At 37.0% G+C, this 24,473-nt stretch overlaps 1 protein-coding gene across 1 annotated transcript in view; it reads left to right on the top strand.

The window, feature by feature from the left end:
* Positions 1-24,473, top strand: part of LOC148952994 (uncharacterized) — an 83,010-nt gene that overhangs the window by 56,930 nt on the left and 1,607 nt on the right. The window contains exon 4 of the mRNA XM_089087496.1: positions 20,937-21,076. Coding sequence (XP_088943622.1) covers positions 20,937-21,076 — 140 coding nt within the window. The remainder of the gene's footprint in view (positions 1-20,936; positions 21,077-24,473) is intronic.

Consider the following 24,473-nt stretch of genomic DNA (forward strand, 5'->3'; position numbering starts at 1 on the left):
AGCTGTGAAGTATAGTTCTGGGTGAAAAAGTTCGGTACTTCAACTTGTAAAATGGGTTTAGGATGGACATTAAGAAAAAAAGTCGTAAAATAAAGTTGTTGTGAAAAGGATGAGTACTTCAAATTGTAAAATGGGTTTAGGAGGGACATTAAGAAAGGAACTTGTTGTAAAATGCCTTTTGAAAAGTATTGCTTGGTGTTGGTTGTAAAGGATGGCTACTTCAACTTGTAAAATGAGTTTAGGAAGGACATTAAGAAAAGAACTTGTTCTGAAATGCTTTTGAAAAGTATTGCTTGATGTTGGGGTATTCGAAAAGCCTTATAGTAGAGTTGTGAGGAAAAGGATGGGTACTTCAATTTGTAAAATGGATTTAGGACGGTCAGTGAGAAAAGAACTTGTTCTGAAATGTCTTTTGAAAAGTATTGCTTGATGTTGGAGCATTCAAAAAGCTGTAAAGTAAAATTGTGGGTGAAAAGGATGGTTACTTCAACTTGTAAAATTTGTTTAGGAAGCACATTAAGAAAAAAACTTGCTCTGAAATATCTTTGAAAAGTATTGCTTGATGTTTGGGTGTGGAAAAAAGTCGTAAAGTAAAGTCTTTGAGAAAAAGATAAGTACTTTAAGTTGTAAAATGGCTTTAGGAGGGACATTAGCAAAGGAACTTGCTCTGAAATGTCTTTTGAAAAGTATTGCTTGATCTTGAGGTGTGCAAAAAGTCGTAAAATAAAGTTGTGGTGAAAAAGATAACTACTTCAACTTGTAAAATTGGTTTATGAAGGACATTAAGAAAAAACTTGTTCTGAAAAAATATAATAGAGCCTTTTGAAAAGTATTGCTTGATGTTTGGGTGTGGAAAAAAGTCGTAAAGTAAAGTTGTGGTGAAAAAGACATGTAATTCAAGTTGGAAAATGGGTTTAGAAGGGACATTAAGAAAGGATGTTGCTCTGAAATGCCTTTTGAAAGGTATATTTTGGTGTTGAGGTATCCAAAAAGCTGTAAAGTAAAGTTGTGGGTGAAATGGATGTATGCTTCAACTTGTAAAATGGTTTTAGGAGGGACAATAAGAAAGGAACTTGCTCTGAAATGCCTTTTGATAAGTATTTCTTGGTGTTGAGGTATCCAAAAAGCTGTAAAGTAAAGTTGTGAGTGAAAAGGATGGGTACTTCAAGTTGGAAAATGGGTTTAGAAGTGACATTAAGAAAAGAAGTTGCTCTGAAATGCCTTTGAAAGGTGTTGCTTGGTGTTGGAGCATTCAAAAAGCTGTAAAGTAAAGTTGTGAGTGAAAAGGATTGGTACTTCGAAAATGGGTTTAGATAGGGACATTAAGAAAGGAACTTGCTCTGAAATGCCTTTTGAAAGGTATTTCTTGATGTTGATGTATCCAAAAAGCTGTAAAGTAAAGTCGTGGGTGAAAAGGAAGGATTCTTCAAGTTGGAAAATGGGTTTAGAATGAACATTAAGAAGAGATGTTGCTCTGAAATGTCTTTTGAAAGGTATTTCTTGGTGTTGGGGTATCCAAAAAGCTGTAAAGTAAAGTTGTGGGTGAAAAGGCATGATGCTTCAACTTATAAAATGGGTTTAGAAAGGACATTAAGAAGGAACTTGCTCTGAAATGTCTTTTGAAAAGTATTTCTTGGTGTTGAGGTATCCAAAAAGCTGTAAAGTATAGTTGCGGGTGAAAAGGTTGGGAACTTCAACATGTAAAATGGGTTTAGGAAGGACGTTAAGAAAATAACTTGTTCTAAAATGCCTTTTGAAAAGTATTGCTTGGTGTTGTGGGCATTCGAAAAGCTGTGAAGTATAGTTCTGAGTGAAAAAGTTGGGTACTTAAACTTGTAAAATGGGTTTAGGAGGGATATTAAGAAAAGAACTTGTTCTGAAATGCCCTTTGAAAAGTATTGCTTGGTGTTGGAGCATTCAAAAAGCTGTAAAGTAAAATTTTAGGTGAAAAGGATGAGTACTTCAATTTGTAAAATGGGTTTAAGACGGTCACTAAGAAAAGAACTTGTTCTGAAATGTCTTTGAAAAGTATTGTTTGATGTTGGAGCATTCAAAAAGCTGTAGAGTAAAGTTGTGGATGAAAAGGATGGTTACTTCATCTTGTAAAATGGGTTTACAATGGAAATTATGAAAAGAACTTGTTCTGAAGTGTCTTTGAAAAGTATTGCATGATATTGGCGCATTCAAAAGAACCAAAAACCTGTGAAGTAAAGTTGTGGGTGAAAAGTATGGATGCCTAAACTTGTAAAATGGGTCTAGGAGGGACTTTAAGAAAGGAACTTGCTCTTAAATGCCTTTTGAAAAGTATTGCTTGGTGTTGAGGTATCCAAAAAGTTGTAAAGTAAAGTTGTGGGTGAAAACGATGGGTACTTCAAGTTGTAAAATGGGTTTAGAAGGGACATTAAGAAAAGAAGTTGCTCTGAAATGCCTTTTGTATGGTATTTCTTGGTGTTGAGGCATCCAAAAAGCTGTAAAGTAAAGTTGTGAGTGAAAAGGATGGATGCTTCAACTTGTAAAATTGGTTTAGGAGGGACATTAAGAAAGGAACTTGCTCTGAAATGCCCTTTGAAAAGTATTGCTTGGTGTTAAGATATCCAAAGAGCTGTAAAGTAAAGTTGTGGGTGAAAAGGATGGGTACTTCAAGTTGTAAAATGGGTTTAGAAGGGACATTAGCAAAGGAACTTGCTCTGAAATGTCTTTTGAAAAGTATTGCTTGATCTTGAGGTGTGCAAAAAGTCGTAAAATAAAGTTATGGTGAAAAAGATAACTACTTCAACTTGTAAAATTGGTTTATGAAGGACATTAAGAAAAAACTTGTTCTGAAAAAATATAATAGAGCCTTTTGAAAAGTATTGCTTGATGTTTGGGTGTGGAAAAAAGTCGTAAAGTAAAGTTGTGGTGAAAAAGATGGGTACTTCAAGTTGGAAAATGGGTTTAGAAGGGACATTAAGAAAGGATGTTGCTCTGAAATGCCTTTTGAAAGGTATATTTTGGTGTTGAGGTATCCAAAAAGCTGTAAAGTAAAGTTTTGGGTGAAATGCATGGATGCTTCAACTTGTAAAATGGTTTTAGGAGGGACATTATGAAAGGAACTTGCTCTGAAATGCCTTTTGAAAAGTATTTCTTGGTGTTGAGGTATCCAAAAACTGTAAAGTAAAGTTGTGAGTGAAAAGGATGGGTACTTCAAGCTGGAGAATGGGTTTAGAAGTGATATTAAGAAAAGAAGTTGCTCTGAAATACCTTTTGAAAGGTATTGCTTGGTGTTGGAGCATTCAAAAAGCTTTAAATTAAAATTCTGGGTGTAAAGGATTGGTACTTCAAGTTGGAAAATGGGTTTAGAAAGGGATATTAAGAAAGGAACTTGCTCTGAAATGCCTTTTGAAAGGTATTTCTTGGTGTTGAGGTATCCAAAAAGCTGTAAAGTAAAGTTGTGGGTGAAAAGGATGGATGCTTCAACTTGTAAAATTGGTTTAGGAGGGACATTAAGAAAGGAACTTGCTCTGAAATGCCCTTTGAAAAGTATTGCTTGGTGTTGAGATATCCAAAAAACTGTAAAGTAAAGTTGTGGGTGAAAAGGATGGGTACTTCAAGTTGTAAAATGGGTTTAGAAGGGACATTAGCAAAGGAACTTGCTCTGAAATGTCTTTTGAAAAGCATTGCTTGATCTTGAGGTGTGCAAAAAGTCGTAAAATAAAGTTGTGGTGAAAAAGATAACTGCTTCAACTTGTAAAATTGGTTTATGAAGGACATTAAGAAAAAACTTGTTCTGAAAAAATATAATAGAGCCTTTTGAAAAGTATTGCTTGATGTTTGGGTGTGGAAAAAAGTCGTAAAGTAAAGTTGTGGTGAAAAAGACGGGTGCTTCAAGCTGGAAAATGGGTTTAGAAGGGACATTAAGAAAGGATGTTGCTCTGAAATGTCTTTTGAAAGGTATATTTTGGTGTTGAGGTATCCAAAAAGCTGTAAATTATAGTTGCGGGTGAAATGGATGGATGCTCCAACTTGTAAAATGGGTTTAGGAAGGACATTAAGAAATGAACTTGCTCCGAAATGCCTTTTGAAAAGTATTTCTTGGTGTTGAGGTATCCAAAAAGCTCTAAAGTAAAGTTGTGAGTGAAAAGGATGGTTAATTCAAGTTGGAGAATGGGTTTAGAAGTGACATTAATAAAAGAAGTTGCTCTGAAATGCCTTTGAAAGGTGTTGCTTGGTGTTGGAGCATTCAAAAAGCTTTAAAGTAAAGTTGTGGGTGAAAAGGATTGGTACTTCAAGTTGAAAAATGGGTTTAGAAAGGGACATTAAGAAAGGAACTTGCTCTGAAATGCCTTTTGAAAGGTATTTCTTGATGTTGAGGTATCCAAAAAGCTGTAAAGTAAAGTTGTGAGTGAAAAGGAAGGATGCTTCAAGTTGGAAAATGGGTTTAGAATGAACATTAAGAAGAGATGTTGCTCTGAAATGTCTTTTGAAAGGTATTTCTTGGTGTTGGGGTATCCAAAAAGCTGTAAAGTAAAGTTGTGGGTGAGAAGGAAGGATGCTTCAACTTATAAAATGGGTTTAGAAAGGACATTAAGAAGGAAGTTGCTCTGAAATGTCTTTTGAAAAGTATTTCTTGGTGTTGAGGTATCCAAAAAGCTGTAAAGTATAGTTGCGGGTGAAAAGGTTGGGAACTTCAACATGTAAAATGGGTTTAGGAAGGACATTAAGAAAATTACTTGTTCTGAAATGCCTTTTGAAAAGTATTGCTTGGTGTTGTGGGCATTCGAAAAGCTTTGAAGTATAGTTCTGGGTGAAAAAGTTGGTTACTTAAACTTGTAAAATGGGTTTAGGAGGGACATTAAGAAAAGAACTTGTTCTGAAATGCCCTTTGAAAAGTATTGCTTGGTGTTGGAGCATTAAAAAAGCTGTAAAGTAAAATTTTAGGTGAAAAGGATGAGTACTTCAACTTATAAAATGGGTTTAGGAGGGACATAAAGAAAGGAACTGGTTCTGAAGTGTCTTTTTAAAAGTATTTCTTGGTGTTAGAGCATTCAAAAATTAGTATAATAAAGGTGTTGGTGAAAGGGATGGGTACTTCAACTTGTAAAATGGGCTTAGGATGGACATTAAGAAAATAACTTGTTCTGAAAAGGTCTTTGAAAAGTATTTCTTGGTGATGAGGTATCCAAAAAGCTGTAAAGTATAGTTGTGGGTGAAAAAGATAAGCACTTCAAGTTGCAAAATGGGTTTGGGAGGGACATTAAGACAGTAACTTGCTCTGAAATGGTCTTTGAAAGTTATTTCTTGGTGTTGAGGCGTCCAAAAAGCTGTAAAGTATAGTTGTGGGTGAATAAGATAAGTACTGCAAGTTGAAAGATGGGTTTATGATGGTAATTTAGAAATTAAGTTGCTCTTAAATTGTCTTTGAAAAGTATTTCTTGGTTTTGAGGTATCCAAAAAGCTGTAAAGTATAGTTGTGGGTGAAAAAGATAAGTACTTCAAGTTGGAAAATGGGTTTAGGAGGAACATTAAGAAAGTAACTTGCTTGTCTTAGTCGATTACGTCATTCTATGCCCATAAATGGATACCCGTCAGGACCTCCTGATAGGGTTCTACCGATTATGTAATCAATTTCTCAGAAATCCAATTGTCTTAGTCGATTACGTTATTCTATGCCCATAAATGAATTCCCGTCATGACCTTCTGATAGGGTTCTACCGATTATGTAATCAATTTCTCAGAAATCCATTTGTCCTAGTTGATTACGTCATTCTATGCCCATAAATGAATTCCCGTCATGACCTTCTGATAGGGTTCTACCGATTATGTAATCAATTTCTCATAAATCCATTTGTCCTAGTTGATTACCTCATTCTATGCCCATAAATGGATTCCCGTCATGACCTTCTGATAGGGTTCTACCGATTATGTAATCAATTTCTCAAAAATCCATTTGTGCTAGTTGATTACGTCATTCTATGCCCATAAATGGATTCCCGTCACGAGCTCCTTATAGGGTTCTACCGATTATGTAATCAATTTCTCGGGAATTCTCTCCCTTCGATTACGCAATCAATATATCTCTTCCCCACCTTCCCCTTAGAAACATCAAATTAATTCCCCTTTCGTGAATCAATAATTCCCCTTAGAAACAACAAATTAATTCCCATTTCGTGACATATCAATCAATCTTGACATCATCTGTCAGACATTATTAAACTTCGCCTGGAAACAATTTGAATAATGATTGACAGTACCTGTCAGACATTATTAAACTTTGCCCGGAAACAATTTGATTAATGACTGACAGCACAGGTGTTCCAAATTCCCAATCGCTTTAATTAACCACGTGTTCTCCCTAGGGAGGCTATGCCCATATATGGACTCCCGTTTGTATCAATAGGGTCATCTCTACTTATATTCTCCATGTCTTTCGTTTTTTTTTACTTATCCACCAGCCTTCCTCCCAAAACAGTGCCTGTGCCTGCTCTGTATACTACTCCTAGAAAAAAGGAACGTATACCAAGTTAAGTAGGGATATGTTAGGAAAGTTCTGGCGATATCGCCCTCCTTCCTCCTGTCACCTTTGCCAAGAGATGTTAAAAATTTTTTGACAAATACTTTTTTGGAAGAAAAAAGGTGTCTTGTTCATTCTTGACATGAGAAACACAAATTTTATAATATAATAAAATTAATACTGAAAGTCTTAGCAAGTTTTCATTTTTCAATGTTATAATCATAAAAGAGAAAACGTCAAAATATATTTTGTTTTCTGTAAAGTACAATTAAGGCTAATACCATTATTAGGAGGCTTAGAAAAGTAGCCCTACTCCTCCTTGTGGTAATTTCTCTTCGTTTTAAGTACTACTTGATTATTCCTTTTTGTTTCTTTTCGTCTTAAGATTCATTTATCAAACAGTTCGTGGTAACGAACTGTAAGTAAGGAGCGACCCGGCTCAATGGTAACCGAAAGTCTAAAAAACGGAATTTTGATGTCAATAGATATATAAAAAGAATCAGATTTTAATTTTGATTTCAAATATATAAGTTTCATCAAGTTTAATCTTACCATCAAAAGTTACGCGCCTGAGAAAATTTAGCTTATTTTCGAAAAAAGGGAAAAAGACCCCCTAAAAATTATTGAACCTTAATGAAACTTACACCATCACATTCAGCGTATCAGAAAACCCTAATGTAGAGGTTTCAAGCTCCTATCTACAAAAACGTGAAATTTTCCATTTGTTGCCAGAAAAAAGATCACGGATGCGTGTTTATTTGTTTTTTTTCTTTTCCCCAGGGGTAATCGTATCCTTCCTCCTGTCACCTTTGCCAAGAGATGTTAAGAATGTAGTAGAATAAACAGCAGATTTTTTTTTTTTTATTTTAGGCTATATCTGGTTTTCGGTTTTACTGTAACAATCATCTACTGGGGAAAATATCTAGGTTTTGAATACATACGTGGTAAAAGTCGACCAGAGAAACTCAAGGGAGCTCAGAAAGTGGTGTGCTAGGTGAATGAAATTTTAACGAACGGAACCACAGCCCAAATCCGGGCCCGTTGAAAGTGTTTTCAAATATGCGGATTCCATTCCCTTCCTACTCCCAGATCGCTGAATTCTCATGAACTTGAATATGTTTTTGCTAGACGAAGGAATTTTTTAGAAATAAACATGCAAGCCACTTAAGGTTGGGAAAGGCTTGACAAGCTTGAAGAAAAGCTGGGAAAAGGATTCCAAGGGACTAAACCTCAAAGAGGCCCAGTGCGATATTTCAGTAACAGGGAAATTTATGTTAAGAGTTACATTTTTTTTTACTGAATCTGTAACCAAAAGCTTTTTTATTTCATGCTTCTTAAAATATGAAAATTTAGCAATTTTGGCACCAGACACGCATGCCTTGTTCCCAATAATTTCACATCTTTGTACACATACGTATGTACTCTGTATTATCTGTCCTGATAAATTTCCATTCCTCAAAAACTGCAAGCAACCTAGTCTTACAAACTTGCTGAGGGAATTTCGGGTCTTATCATAACAAGATGCTATTCAATGCCATATTTATGTATATGTTTCTTAAACTTGTGGGCAAATCGAAGACAGCGCTGTAGCGCTACCTAAGTAAAGAGCCATGTGTTTTTTATGTTTTATTTATTTATTCATTTTATTTTTCCCAGCCACTTCGTATTGGTGGTGATAAAAATTCTGGAAGAGGCTAATTTTGTTCGAAATTGAAAGTTCTAGTGCTGCTTTTCCGATTCAAAAATGAATTGAGGGTAACTAGTCCCCCTTTCGTGCCCTTTTTGCTACAAATACCGATATAATCCTGTCCCCCAATACATTCAGAAGCCTTTGAGAGAGTCATTTTGAAATAATTTTAAGATAGCCTGTTTGTTCGAAATAATCAAAAGATTCAATTAACATGGCTCTGAGGATCAAATGAGCCTCCCATTATTTATGGCCCATCGCAAAGGGGAAGGCCATAAATTATGCTAATTTGCAGTTGTCTACAAATAGGTTTTTATAGTAGGGAAGAGGACATAGCGTGTTTTATGTTAGGAGTCCAGTGGCTCAAAACTTCAGGAATCATTTTGTTGGACCAAGAGGACTACACAGTTTTGTTTTGGAAAGGGGCAGGCTTTTTCTCTCCGGTCTATGTGAAACTTACAGTCATAAGTGTTTGGGGTAATAGGAACCTCAGGCACAAATAATGCTTTAAGGAAACGCTCCCATAAAAAAAGGACAGAAAAAGGGCCATTTCTGGTTGGCTTGAAACTGCTAACCTTACGTCCTTTGACTAAGGGAACCTAATGCAAAAAAAAAAGAAAAAAACAAAAAAAAAAAAAGAAAAAAAAAACAAAAAAAAAACAGAGAACCAGTTTTGGCTTCCCGTAAAACAGTGTTTTAAGATGGGCAAGAAAAGGGCAAACACAAAGTTTCTAAGGAACTTGGATCGTAGAAACTTAGGAAGAGACAAATTCGATTGACAATTGAGTAGCTATGTTGCTATGGTGCAAAACAATCACATAGTTTTGAAATTGTACTTGAAGAAATCAAAAGGCACTGTTTCCACGCGAGTTGTAATATTATCAGCAATATTATCTGGAATGGCTTAGAGGATCGAGTGGAAACATTCAGGACGTACTAAGAGGGGACAAATGGGTCTAAAATTATGACCCGGGGGAGGGTGCAAAGGTAAATACAGATACTAAGTGTAACCTGGTAATCGAGATAGCACATCTACAAAATCTAGAAAAACGGCTTGGAGATTTGTTTTTTACTTCTAAATTTGTGGCGCCTGGTATAATTAAACATTTGATTTGCCGCTAGTCTTTTATCGAGGTTTAAGATGACTATTGCACCATCATTTGAAAGAGCCAACAGAGAAAAATTTAGGGGTAACTTCTTCGGGAAGATGATTGCAGATAGAAGTGCAACGTTGGATGAAGCTGTTCTTCAAGTACTCTGTCCTCGGCTTGCCAGCCTCAAGATAATTGGACCGATCTGTGTGACTTCGTGTCTGTCTTGTTGGCTGGACAATTGGGGGCCACTACGAGGAAGCTCTAGAGAAGGAAGTGAATTTAAGTACTTGCAGAAAATATTCGTCGACGTTACATCAGACCTCTGACTAACAGACTAGGGAGAGTCGTGGGAGACGACTAAACCTGCCTTATTAGCCCCATTTCGGATATTTTGGAGTGGTGGCGATAAGGTTTTTGGAGAACCATCATACAGCGGTCATCCATTCTCGGCAATGAACTGCAAGACATATAAAGGGGGATGATCAAGCTGAGCGATAGAAGGTTTTCACAGCGAAGGGTGCCCCATATCTTTTTTTCAGGAGGGTCTCACCCAATTCACGTGAGTGTTCTAAGAGAGATCTTTGGGGAAGTATATTCCGAGGAGACAAAAACCTTCGATTAATTTTGTAGCTTCGTTCAGGAAGATGAAGTTGTAATGTATACGTGGTATCTTTAATCGAGAGTGTTGTAGTGTAATCAGAAAATTGACGTAGAGGGCTAGCAACGTAATCTCCCGTGTCATTTACGTAAAGAATGAAAAGGATAGGTTCCAATATACTACCCTGGGTTGTGTCTGTCCTTCTTGGATATTTGAGGTAAGTGCCACCATCAAGAATAGCCCACTGTGAACGATCCGAATGACAGCTTTCCGTCACATTTAATAGACGTCCTCTGTCACCATAATCGTAAATTTTCTTCAGTAGTCAGTGATGCCATACTCTGTTGAAAGCCTTAGTAATGTCGAATCAAGTGTTGAACGTTTCTGGTGGAACCACACTGGCACATAAACGTTCATGTGACTCCAGGTACTGATAAAAGGAGTAATTTGAAACCTTTTCGTAAACTTTCTCAGTGTAGGAGAGAGGTCAATAGGCCTATATGAGCCCTACACTCATTGGATCGCCCTCTGGCTCAGGTATAGGAATGACAGATTTTCATATGCATGAAAAAGTTCCAGAGACAAAGTTTCAGCCGATTCGGCACTGCAGGTCTTCAAGACAAAGAAAGGTGTACTGTCAGAACACTTGGAGTTAATCACAACAAGATTGTGCATGCGAAGGATCTTAGGAGTGAAATAGTTAACACGATCGAGAACAGTATTGGCTCGATCAGAGAAATCGAGGAACTTCTTTATCGTTATCTTCCACATTTGAGAATTCGGCAAACGCTTTGGCAAGAGCTTTGGTCTTGGTCTGCGGGCCTTGGACCATAGTTCCGTCGCCAATTTCTAGGGAAGGAATTTAAGTTCCTTTAGATGACGGTAAAGCCACTTTGATAACTTTCCACTAGCTCTTAGCAGAGGCATTCGTGCGAACTGTGTCTTTACGGGATTTCATGGAATCAAATCTGGCCTATTCACTCTTAGAAACTAGTCATCGCTTGTATGCCTTTGGTTTTACTTGGATCTATTTTTTTGCAGTGGACGTTGAACCAAGGTTTGTCGTTGCTGGATGCCTGGGTCTGCTTCGATGGGATATAGCTTGCGATTTTGTCGGCTATGGTCTGTTGGTACTTTTTGGAGCTTTCTCGGGCCCTTCAAGGGGGGAGGATCTCCATTGCTGAGAAGCAAGTCAATATCTTAAACCTTCCCAGTCTCTTCTTTTGTATTGCCAGATTTGTCGCTCTTGATTTATGGGAGAAGGGGAGGAGTATAAAGATTTCCATGTGCAATGACGGCAACGTGGTCACTTGTGAAGGCATGAGCGTCAACCTTAAAGGAATCTGGGTACTGCGTAAGAAATAGATCAAGACAAGATGATCCGTTTGGGCCATGAAATCCAACAAATGGTTCAAGCCCATACAAAACAGAAAGATCATACAAGATTGATTCTTCCTTATAAGTGTTTTTCTACGGAGCTATACGCTATGGTGGACCTTGAAATCCACAAGGAGGATGATGACAGACATAACTTTCGTACAACAATATTGGATATTTGGCTAGATTTTGCGTTGGATTTTTACTAACAGCATCTGTCGGACACGCTCAATAAGATTCTTGATGAGGTACTATAGTGAAAATAAATTTGAAACTAATTTTTGGCTGTACCGGCTCGTTACGCCCAAAAATGAGCCCCATTTTTTCCGCTTCTAATAGTCTTGTAACTTACAGAGCAAGAAGAAAGAGCAAAGAAAACTTCATTGACAACAAAAATAACTTAAGATTGGCTCTACCGATATACAATGCCTGAAACTGACTCCAACATTTTTTTTTTCAGATTAGCTTAGACTCAAAGGGAATGTAGACAAATTCAAGGTGATCTCAATGAAGACAAAAGCTAAGAAAAAATTGTTATATTGATTTGTTAGGCCCAAACAGGATCAAATTTGGTATCGTCTCATCAGTTAGCAGCCTACTGGACATGTTAACTCGGGCAAACAAACCTAAAAGAGAAAAATAACATTAAAAAAAAATCGAATGCAATCGATACATGAATCCCCAAAATGGGCCAAATAATCTTTTTCTTCGATCAGTGTGAAATGTTAAGGGTAGGAAGACTGAAGCAAAAAGATATTAACGTTGACAAATAATTTTTTGGAAGAAAAAAGGTGTCGTGTTCATTCTTGGCATGAAAAACACAAATTTTATAATATAATAACATTAATACTGAAAGTCTTAGCAAGTTTTCATTTTTCAATGTTATAATCATAAAAGAGAAAACGTTCAAAATATATTATGTTTTCTGTAAAGTACAAGTAAGGCTAATACTATTATTAGCAGAGGCGGACTGGGAGCGAAAAGCTAAGGGGGCATTTGGCTTAAGCGGCCCTACCTATGGCCCTCCTTATACAAGGAATTTGTTCGTGTTTACTCAAAAAGGGCCTTGAACAATGAGTGTAAATTGCACTCCGAGTCATTCGCACCGAAATTTGCGACACCAGGCAAGTTAGTACTATCTGCTAAGTAGGAAGTAGGCTTACAGTAGCAAGAGGACAGATATCGCTAATCATTTTTTGTGCCGGATCTCTCTGATACTCGGTTGGACTCGGTGTTGCTCTGGTTTCCACACAAAGGGAGAGCGTCATTGTCTTTTTAGGAGTTAAAATTTTCAGCTTTCGTTTTGCATCGTGGATAACTGGGCAAAAGAACACTCACAGTATGTTTCTATCTCAAATGGTTGTTTTACGCCACTAAGAGTTTTTCGAACTTCAAACAAAACAAAAATACATATTTTTATCAGATACAAAGCAAAATAACTGGACTAAAAGAGAAAAAAACTAATGCACTGACAAAAGCGATGTTAAAGTCTTCGAATCTCTTTTCAAGTCATCTAAAATATCTTCAAACTGCAATGAATCCCGCAGCTCCCACTCACATAACATCAGCATGAATGCTTCCAAGAAATCATCTAATATTGTAGTTTTCAATCTTGTCTTAATGAGCTCCAGTTTGCTGATGGATCTTTCACAGCGGACTTGCGAAAACGAAAGCGTCAGCAGATATTCGTAGGCCATAAAAACTGATGCGTAAGCTGATGAGCACATATTGAGCCTTAATAGCAGTCAATATACGCAAATTATGCAGTTGTTGCACGAACAGCAGGAACTTGAATCTCGCACACCAGCCCCTCCACATTCAGCTCCAAGTTCAAGTCCATCCTCATATTCTGCACCAGGCCTATCGCGGCTATTTTTACGACCCGTGCTGATAATTTCGTCATAAATTGAGGCAAAGCTTTTCAGCTGTGACCTCAGCTCCTCATGAGAAACCTTCGCCATCTATGCAACGTTTCGAAGGGCCGACTGTGGAATTTCACCTCGACAGACAAGGCTGAACGTAGTCGGCGGCAAGAAATATACGTCGGAAATAAGCTGTTTGTTGTGAGAAAATCCTTCTTTCAGGCTGGTTGTTATTTGGTCAATTACTAACCTTAAGACTTCGACTCGAAATCGATGCTGTGGATCTTCAGGTCGAGAATCTTTTACCACTTCTCCCTGGATGTACTTTTCTTGGCAAAGCGACAAATTGCTAGTTCTGAGCTTAGTTCAAGTTCCAATAAAGTGGCTACTAGAAGGCCCTGGGTCTTTGAAATGAAGTTGGAGCTGCGCTTCTTTATATGTTTCAAATAAACACTCTTTATATCCTGTCTTTCTTTGTAAATCGATTTATAGGACTTACGAAAATCAAAAATATTTGTCCGGAAGTACTATGGCACAGAGCTAATGACATTAAATATAGTAAGAAATAAGTGAGTAGCTAGGATTGTTTTGTACTCCGTAAGCTTACTCAGCAGTGAGTCGGCTTCAGAGAAAGTTTTTGAGTCAAAAGAACTGCTGTTTTCCACTGAGGACAAAACGTGCACTGCATCTAAGTACAGGCAATCGTCACCGGAAAACATCCAAACAAGTGACTTCTCTTTTGCCCACCAACGAGTTTCGCTGATTTTCTGTAACCTTTTCAACTTCGACTGTCCTTCTTTGGTGTTCTCTACTTGTTGTCGCCACAGGCCCATTCGTTTGTGTGACTCAGCAAAGAAACATGAAATTCTGTTCATGGTGCCGAAGAGATTCCTCACCTCTGTTGCAGTGCAACAATCAACGACACAAAGGTTTAGAACGTGGCTGTAGCACCAGATATAAACCGAATCTGGAACGCGGTTTTTAATGTGAGAACGAAGTCCGTTATATTCGCCCCTCATGTTAGAAGCACCGTCAAACGGCTCCCCAGCTATCTTTTCGTACTTAAGTCCATGCTCTTCGATCTTGGCTTGTAGAAGTTCGTTCATACCCTTGCCGCTGGAATCTTGGACAGGTAAGACAGCAAAGAGCCGTTCGTGAATTTCTTCGTCTTTCACATATCTTAACACGATAAAAGCCTGGTCCACAACCCCAGCATCCTGAGGTGTGTCTATTTGGATGCTATACCTTTTTTCACCGATTTCGTTCAATATAGCTCTCCGAATGTGTTTCAAAATGCTCCTTATCACTTTCTAGACCGTTGTCTAAGAAAGAAAAGTGACGAGTGAGCCACGACCTTTAGCTGTGTCTCCGGATTTTCCGCTCGCATCCATGTTCAATTTGCTTTTTATGCTATCCTTTATTGCTTTTTCCAGATGTTCCTTAAGAGGGACGTCATATTTCGAGAACAATAATATAATCTCAACGAAGTGCCCGTGGTTTATTCCCGGCTTTGTTAGAAGCTCAAGCCTCTCCTGGTCACCATGTGCTCTAAAAGGTAATCCTTGTTTCCCCAACAGATTCAAGACCTCGAAAACGCGATTCAGCACTTGAGTGTTTTGCAGGATCGATTCTTTCCGTTTACTGGCCAAAGTACAGTTAGTGTACCATACAATATCTCGACAGTTTTTGATTTAAGCGTTTACTTCAGCCGAAGGGATTTAAACTTTCGATTTTCTATGTACCAGAACTTTCTCTTGGGCATGTCTAAAATTGGTGTACCCAAAAAGAAACTGCGAATTTCTGTCAGAAAATGTGATATAAATGCTGCAAAGAATTGTTTTTACTGTTATTTATCTAATATCAAGAGCAACCCAGGATCGTGAGACGGAACCAGTGGTAAGTTTCCGGTAGTAAATTGAAGCCAAGTCAAAGCTAGGCTTTTCTATTTGAGGTGGTGTCGGCTGGAACGGATATGGCTCATAAAATTTAACTTCTGAGATAGCGTCGAACTCGACGGTAAAGAGTAGGAAATAGACACACTTACTGCCAAAGGTGGTTCACTATCAGCTAGCTTCGAGTCCAAGTCACTACTTCCAGCTTGGTTCGGATACGGTGTAGATTCCTCCGCTACGGGCTCCACTGTTCCGGAAGGCTTCATAGTATTTGACAATGTTGGCTCACCCTTTGTTGAAACTGATCGATGTCATGCGCTTCTTTGATGTGGTTCTAGAAAATAAAATATAAGCATAAGAACCCAGGCACACAAGCAGTCAAGGTAGGGTGAAGTTCTCAAGACTTCTGTAAAATGTCGCAGGCACCGAAGCCAGGAGACTGAATCTTAGTTCAAATTCACTTTTCGACCATCCGCCAACAAAAACCAGGTTTTATCAAGGTTCAATGATCGGATAGGATTTTTCAATAGTCCAATGACTATGAAAAAATCCGATTCGATCATTGACCTTTGATTTTATGAAAGCAAAACCTGAAAAAAAGCTGCCTTTTTAGGCGACTTGTGGTCAGGCCTAATCTCCCAAGACTGGAATAAAAAAGCCATAAAAACACAAAATTTAAACCGAGGCAACAATAACTCATAGGGTCGACTCAACGGACCTCGAATGGGTGGGGCTCTGTCTGACGTGTTGTCGCCTAAGCACCTAATTTGATCAAGAATCGTGCCAATAGAAATGGTATAACGGACGCAGTCTCAATAGACTGACAGCCTTTTTGATATCAAGATCTGCCTTTAAGTAATTAAAAGTGACAGTCATGCAAAAAAATACTTAGAATCTAAGACCAACTTAGAAAAAACTTCGAATCCAAGCCCATAAGTTGAAAAAAAAGCGGCAAAAAGTTTTATCGACCTTAGTTCTCCGTATAAATGGTAACTTTCTCTGTTTTGGGTCTTTTCCAGCCTCAGAAAGTTCTTTTCTTTGCTTCAGTCTCAGTTTTTCCGCGCCTCCCTTAACTTTTCCATCAGTCACCTCGTCCATCTTGTCACAAGTTTAAAACTGATGAGCGTTATAGCCAAAACGCTACACTTTTTCTAAGCGAAAATACTTTTACTTAGGAAAACGAGACAAATTTATCATTTAACACTTCCCAACAGAACAACTTGACGCTCCAGTATGTACTGACTCTTCTACTAGCTTGTAACGGAATCGGGCACAGACAGAATGACTCACAAAAATCCAGCAAAAATCATAACGGATGCAGCTAAAATAAAAAATTGTTCATAACAAACCGGTCCAGTACATCCGTCAAAGCACTAAGCACCAACTCTAAACACTATGACGCGTTTTGCCGGATGAGTTGAAATATTTCAATGCATGCGTCGAGCCGTCACAACGCAGAAATGGGCATCGGACAACGCATGGAACTTGCTGGGTCGAGCAAAAATGCGCATTTTTGCGTCAAATCGCATTTGTGTGAACCTAGGGTCAAGTGACAACCTCCGGGTTATATTTATCCCACGAACGAACCTATTTGACAGCTGCATCCGTCCCTTCCTAGGGTAGGATGATGGTATCTACGCTGAATCTGTACGTAGGCCTATAATAACACAACCAAAAAATTGTCTAGCGGAATTTTGTTGAGCATATGTCGACTGCACTTTTTTACCTAGAAAAATAAATAAATAAAAGACCGGCCCGAAGCGGCTCAAAACCGACCAGCCCAGGAGGCAATTGCCCCTTTGCCCCCCGGCCCAGTCCGCCTCTGATTATTAGGAGGCTTAGAAAAGTAGCCCTTCTCCTCCTTGTGGTAATTTCTCTTCGTTTTAAGTACTACTTGATTATTCCTTTTTGTTTCTTTTCGTCTTAAGATTCATTTATCAAACAGTTCGTGGTAACGAACTGTAAGTAAGGAGCGACCCGGCTCAATGGTAACCGAAAGTCTAAAAAACGGAGTTTTATGTCAATAGATATATAAAAAGAATCAGATTTTAATTTTGATTTCAAATATATAAGTTTCATCTAGTTTAGTCTTAACCATCAAAAGTTACGCGCCTGAGAAAATTTGGCTTAATTTCGAAAAAAGGGGAAAAGACCCACTAAAAGTTATAGAACCTTAATGAAAATCACACCGTCATATTCCGCGTATCAGAGAACCTTACTGTAGAGGTTTCAAGCTCCTATCTACAAAAATGTGGAATTTTCTATTTTTTGCCAGAAAAAAGATCACGGATGCGTGTTTATTTGTTTTTTTCCCCCAGGGGTAATCGTATTGACCCAGTGGTCATAGAATATCTTAGGAGGGCTCATTGGAACGTAAATTAAAAGTTCTAGTGCTATTTTTAAGTGACCAAAAAAATGGAGGGCAACTAGGCCCCCTCCCACGCTCATTTTTTTCTCAAAGTCACCCGATCAAAATTTTGAGATAGCCATTTTGTTCAGCATAGTCGAAAATCTAGTAAATTTGTCTTTTAGAATGACTTAATCCCCCACAGTTCCCAGGGGAAGAGCTGCAAGTTATGAACTTTGCCCTTTGCTTACATATTGTATTGGTTATTGTGAAGTACACCGATATTTTCAGGAAAGATTTTTTTCTGGGGGGAGGGGGGCTGGATGAGGGGTTTGTTCAGGAGAATCTTTCCGTGGAGGATGTTTATTTGGGGTAAGGGACATTTTTATGAAGGGGGCGCCGGATTTCCAAGCATTATTTAAAAACCGATCAGAAATTAAATTAAAAAAACAAACAAGTTTTCTCAGCTAAAAGTAAGAAGCAACATTAGAACTTAAAACGAACAGAAATTATTACGTATATGAGAGGGTTCACCCCCAAAACCTCGCTCTTTACGCTACAGTTTTTTTTAGTGCTTTCTATCTATTCTAATTAAACGGCCTTTGTGATTCAGGGGTTTGTGAATTAATAAAAATTTTAACTTTTAACTTAAAGAGCGCGGTATTGACTAAGGGGAGAACCCCATCATATACGTAATAAAATATACGTAATAAAAAAAAACAATAAAAAAAACAAGCGATACGGCTCAATAGTAATCAAAACTTTTAAAAACCGAATTTTGATGTCAATAAATGTATCAAAAGAATGGGCTTATAAAATAATGCTGATTCTAAATATATAAATTTTATTAAGTTTAGTATTACTCATCAAAGGCTACGAGCCTGAGAAAATTTACCTGATTTTTTAAAGAGGGGGGAAACATCCCCTACAAGTGAAAGAATTTTAATGAAAATCACATCGTCAGATTCAGCGTATCAAAAAACCCTATTACATAGGTTTCAAGTTCTTATCTGCAAAAATCTGCAACTTTGTATTTTTTGCCAGAAGAAAAATATACGAATATAGAAGTTCGTTACGTAAGTTAATTTGTAAATTACGTCAGAACCAAATTTAGAGACAGCCATTTAGCAAAAGAAAAGTAAAACTTTTATGCAAATTTTGTTTACATATTCAATGACGGTGAGCCAAAATAAAAGCTGGATTAACTAAAAAACGATCAGAAATTAAATAAAAAAAAACAGGTTTTTTAAACTGAAAGTAAGGAGCGACATTAAAACTTAAAACGAACAAAAATTATTTCGTAAAAGAAAGGGGCTGTCCCCTCCTCAACGCCTCGCTCTTTACGCTAAAGTTTGACTTTCTCACAACTCTATTTTTGTTAAACAATCTAAGATATTGCGGAAATATATAGGGATAAATGTACTATTTTGAGATATTCAGCCTGTAAAAATGACTGGCTGAATATCCGCCCCTCTCTGAAATGCAAACTCTACAATTTTTTTAATATAGGCCTATCCTGTGGAAGTAGATTAACCCTCACAAATAAATAATTTATTCAATCTTAAATCGTTGGCTGCTATTGGCACGCTCTTTGGTCGTTTAGATTGCAACTACGGTAGCACTTAATTCTACTACTACCGCTATTAATAACAACTAACTACAGCAACAAGCAGCATGAGGCCAACACAGCTGCGCACGCTCCTACTCCATAGCAATATTCTTAAAGCTTCCCTCTTTATACCCCCCAAAATGTTCAAATATTCTTTATATCTTTTCTCATAACCCCTTCCCACCCTATTCGGGGATGACCTGATTATTGTTTGGCCTTAGATAGATGGCCAAAAAGAACTATCTTTGGCAACATGTCATCTTTCATCGCAAAACATATCCTAGCCATTTCAACCTTTCTCTCATTATAGCCCTAGAAAACGGGATAGAACCCTATCTTTGTTACAGATTACTGTTTGAAATACGGTCACTCAGATGGGTACCAAAAACAATCCGTTCACAGTTCCTCTGCACAACATCTAGCAAATCCTTTTCCGTCTTCCTAAGCACACATGCTTCAGAACCATAAATGACGACTATCATCACTGTAGCTCCCAATATTCTAGTCTAGGTTCGTAGACTTATCTTCCTACTCTTCTAATTTTTTTCAACTGTAAAAAAAAAACAAACCCTGGCTATTCTACTTTTAACATCTTTTCGGCATCCACTATCTTTTCTAATAATACTGCCATTTAAATGAAGTCATGCACTTGATAAAGCTCGTTTACCAAACTGTCAGCACCTGAGGTCTTATCATTTTAAATCTTTTAGTACTGTCTCTAACTCTTCCTCGCAAAATAAATCTTTCTTCACTTCCAAATTATCACATACTTTTCAATCTTTTCTAAATCCTTTTTTCTAACTGTATTACGGTTTAGAACATTCTCAAAACATTCTGCCCACCTCTCTTTCACTCTTTCCTTACGCCGAATTAAAGGCCGTTCCTATCTCTAACTGGGACAAATCCAGATTGACTATTCCCTCTGAATTTTTTAATATACCAAAACAATATTTGATCATTATGCCGTCTGGTTACATCTTTCAGATCCTCGGCAATTTTATCCACGTCCTTCCCTTCACACCTCCTTAATTCCTATTTTGATGTTTTCTCTACTGTCCTTACGCTTCTCAAATTTTATATGATCCATAATTCAAATACTTCCTATACAACCCAATCTAATTTTTACCAAACTTAAAAGGTTTTCACTAAAATTTCGAACTTTCCTCCCTAAGACATCGTCACTTCACAAGGTATTATCCTGAAATCTTTCCATATATGTTCTACATTGTCAAATTTGGTACTTTCCTATTCAAGTTTGAGATTTCTGTTCCTCCGATAGAGCGATGGGGATATTTAGGATAAAGGAAGAGCTTGTGTAGATGTGCTGGCCTCAGGCGACTTGATGCTGCAATGAGTTGTTAGTAGCAACAGTATTTTCTTCTCATAGGTTGACAAAAGAGCAATAACATTAATAGTTCTAAATTCTGGTCTAAAAAATGACCCAGTTCTCCAATGCATTCTTGGGTTAGATCATTTTGGGGAGTTATTCCGGTGTATTGGATTCGAATGCATCTATCTTACATCTTCTCTCTCTCCTCTGCACAAGACCTCAGAATCATACACTTTAACAATGGACATAGATTCTTAGAGCATCTGTAGTTTTTGTTCCTAGTTTTTTTTTTTTTTTTTTTTATGAAGAAATAAAAAATTATGGGCTTAGTCCATTTTTACCACACTCCAATACATTTTAATTCTATCTTTACTGCATCCCGCATCACAACTAATAATGTTTAACATTTCTATCAGCAGATAAAAAAAAACAAAAAAAAACTAGAAATATTTTTCTAACTCTAAATGGTTTTTGAACAGATCTTGTATTTTGGGCACGACGATATTAAACATTGGAAAATGATGGCTGTTTTATACTTTTGTTTATTTCAAGGGTAAAGAAGCAAAGCTTTGCTGACAAAGCAGTCGTAGGACTGCTACTAGCCTACCTTCTGAAAAGTAATTCCCTTAGTTGCAGCAGTTGTTTTATAGGAGACAGACATCAGAAGAAAGAGAAGCAGAACGACAAGCTGCTAATAGACTAATGATTTCCCTGCAAGCAGAAGTTATGGCTAAAGGAACTATCTTTTCGTCAGAGTTGCCAAATCAGCCAGTCTCACCAGCACAATCAAGTAAGATAACTTCACAATTCAATAAATATCCGAACAAACTTTGACTGAAGTAAATTAAAATATATTGTATTACATTATATTTTCAATCAAACTGATTATTGTAAGCCATCCGCTTAAATTCATTACAATCAATTGTTCGATGCATTAAGTTTTATCCTTTTCTGTTTTTGTTTTCTAGACGCTTGAAAAATTCTAGTATTTCCAGCCTCTGTCAAATTACTTGCTGGAAGCCTGCGATCCCAAAATTATCTAATTTTTTCTTTGTCTTGAAGACTTAGAAACCTATCTTTAACAAACAATGGGTAAAAGAATGTGTAACAAAAAATAGCTAAAATAGTAAAAGAACCGAAATACATTATTTGGTCTTTCACACTCTAACAAAATTCCTATTAGCCTACGTGATAGGACGCCTTCTGAGTCTAACCAGCCAATTTCTCACTTGTCTAATTTACTTACGTCTTAGTAATTTCGCTATGTATATTTCAGTCTATTTCGATTTCCTAATTATTATTATTATTATTATTATTTTATTTATAACCCACTGTACAATAAATGTAAAATAGTGGAGTAATACAAACACAAAAAAAAAAAATAAAAAAGAAAAAGAACAGCGACAATCTAACCACAAATATAAACACTAATAAAAAAAACGGATAAGACTGTGATGTGGGCCCAACCGAAAACTAGCATCCTGACTGATCTTCGCTTGCACCATTTCAAGCGAGGACAGAATTTCTGTTGCGCCATGACGACCAACAAGCCGCCTATTTCACACAGCAAGCGCCAAATATAATAGGAACTTACAATATCTAAAATAATTACCCTTCATTTGTTTAAGATCATGCTTAGTAAAAAGCGGATACAGCCCAGAAGCGGATAAAATCGCATGGTCACAGAAACTACAGTAGAGTTTAGCAAGACCATGCCTATTAAAACGTCCACGATTTGCAACAATTTTCCCATAACCAGCTTTAAGCTTATCCTTCGAATCACAAATAAATTTACGTCGGATACTTCCTACGAAGTATCCGAAGTATCCGAAGTATTAGAAGTAATCTATTCAGCACGGCTCAAAACTCTTAAACAGCGGCTTTCAGTCCCCCTCCAATTTTGAAAACCCGAGAAAATCAAATTTTAGCCTTTGTGTAACTGATGTCTTTTTTTCCTCTCTCTCTAAGACTTTGTGGGTGGCCCGCTAGTCTTGACAAAAAAAGAGACACGTCACTGCTGCCCCTTGCAAAAGAGTGATCTTCCTTGTTTTGTAAGGCTGGAGCCCAGAACCTCCAGATAAGTTTTTGACCATAGTGATTCCAATGGAACATTGGAAGCATATTTTCGTTTTTTTTTTTCATTTCGCTTTGCCGCCATTTTGGAGAAGTTTTCAAGCTTTGTTAAAAAAAAAAAAACAAAAAACAACGCTTTAACTTTAGGACTGGCAAGTTAATTCATATTTTAGCTATAGTTTACTTAGTACCGGTAACTGATAAGGGGCACCTAAAATGTTCTATGGGTAAAAAGGGGTACAGTGTCTAAATAAGTTCGAGAACCACTGGTTTAGAGGATTAGATGGGTACAATTTAGCAAGAAATATGTTAAATATTTGGAATCGTCACCTTCTTCAATAAGCTTTGCAACGATACGAACCACGAAACCAAGAGAATAAGGAGAATGAAGACAAATTTATAGTTATTCAAACATTTTCTTTACATCTTGATTAGAAATCCACTCTTACATTATAGTACAAGATACTCCATCATTTTGTTATCTGAAGATGCAGCTGCAATCTGCAAGTCATTTCCCAGCCTCCCCACAATTTCAGGAAACAGTTTCAGCAATTGCCTTGAGCCCAATAGAGCAGCGCTGCTCAGAGCAGGCGTATTTTTATTAAATAGAAACTCACGAGTAAGTCGTTCAATTGATTAAATTATGAAGAGGTCTCTATCAGCCCGAAGAGCTCTCGGAGCAGAAACCTTGCAGCTATCCTCTTTTCCGGTAGCATCTTAAATAAGAATATGGGTAACCATATTCAAATCATCTGCTTTTCATGAAAGCTCTTTGATCACCGATACATCATCCTCCTCAAATTCTCAACTCTTGACTAGGACAGCTTTATAACAGAAAAAAAATCATTTAGTCGCTTCAGCCCTACTCAAAGATTTATCCTGGTTAAGAAGGATTAGAATTTTCACAAGACAAAAATTGCACTTTCTGATATTTAATGATATCTCAGATGATGCAGGTTCAATCAGTACTGTGCTTTTATCAAAACTTCCAAAAGGATTTCTGTTTCCCAAATTTTCTTCATCCTTCTTGTTTCTTCTTGACCTGATCTGACCTAAATTTTTCAAAAACTGCCTGATATACGTTTTTACATCGAATTATGAACAAATTATTAATTAAGTAATAGTTTTATCTGCACTTTCAGATTTTTAGAATTTCTGGAATCTATTTTTAAATGACTTTTTCCAGTGTCATGCAGAGTACTACGTTCTTCATGCCCTTTAAAAAGGGCGAGGCGAGTGACATAAAAAACCAGAATTAATCTTGCTGACAGTATTATAAAATATTTAGAACCTCTGCGGGAAAGGTGATTTTGAAAAAAAAAACACCCTTTTCAGAAAGTTCAGTTTGATAACACTGAATTAAACCTATGCTGGTCATAGTTTGGGAACACATCCTTCCTCAGTCCGATGATGCCAAACAGAAAACAACAAGATAAAAAGTAACATAAGAAAACTAAATATGATTAGAAATTGAAATTTGATAGGTATTGAAAGGTAAGAATGGTTCAACTCAGAAAACAAAAGATATAAGGAAACTATTTCAAAAGAATTTGAAAACTTGCCCCTCTAGCTCTTTCAGAAAATAATTTGGTGAGGGGGAGGGGACTGAAAAATTAAAAATTCTGGAAATTGTATAAATACAGTACATTCTGAAGATGAAACTGGACTAAACGATTTAATTGTATAATATCATGTTTGCAGCTGTGGCTACAACTTAGTATACAGCAAACCACGGCCCATCGTAACCTGGAGTTTAAAAAGGCATTAAAAAAGTATCAAGTGGAGAGGAATTACTATTTAAAACTGATTCAGGAATGGTAACTATTATTTTGGCTACTCGTAATAGTAAAAGTTTATTGCGAAAACAGATTTATGGGAATTCGGAAAAAGAGCCTGAAACATTTACAAATGGTGTTGGAATGAAATTTTCAGTCAAAAGCCATTTTATAGAAGATTATAGTCCCCTATATTGAACAAAAAGGAAAAATCTCTGAACACTGATGCGTCTCTTTTTCTCTGTTTCTATTTCCCAGAGAAGACTCCGGTGGTTGTAGGATGTTGGGAGAAAGAAAAGGTTCAATAGAAGGGAAAGTACCATGTTTAGTGCCTTTAAA

Source organism: Artemia sp. Qi Xiang Cuo, chromosome 4 (genome assembly GCF_049724085.1).
Source record: "Artemia sp. Qi Xiang Cuo chromosome 4, ASM4972408v1, whole genome shotgun sequence".
NCBI lineage: Eukaryota > Metazoa > Arthropoda > Branchiopoda > Anostraca > Artemiidae > Artemia > Artemia sp. Qi Xiang Cuo.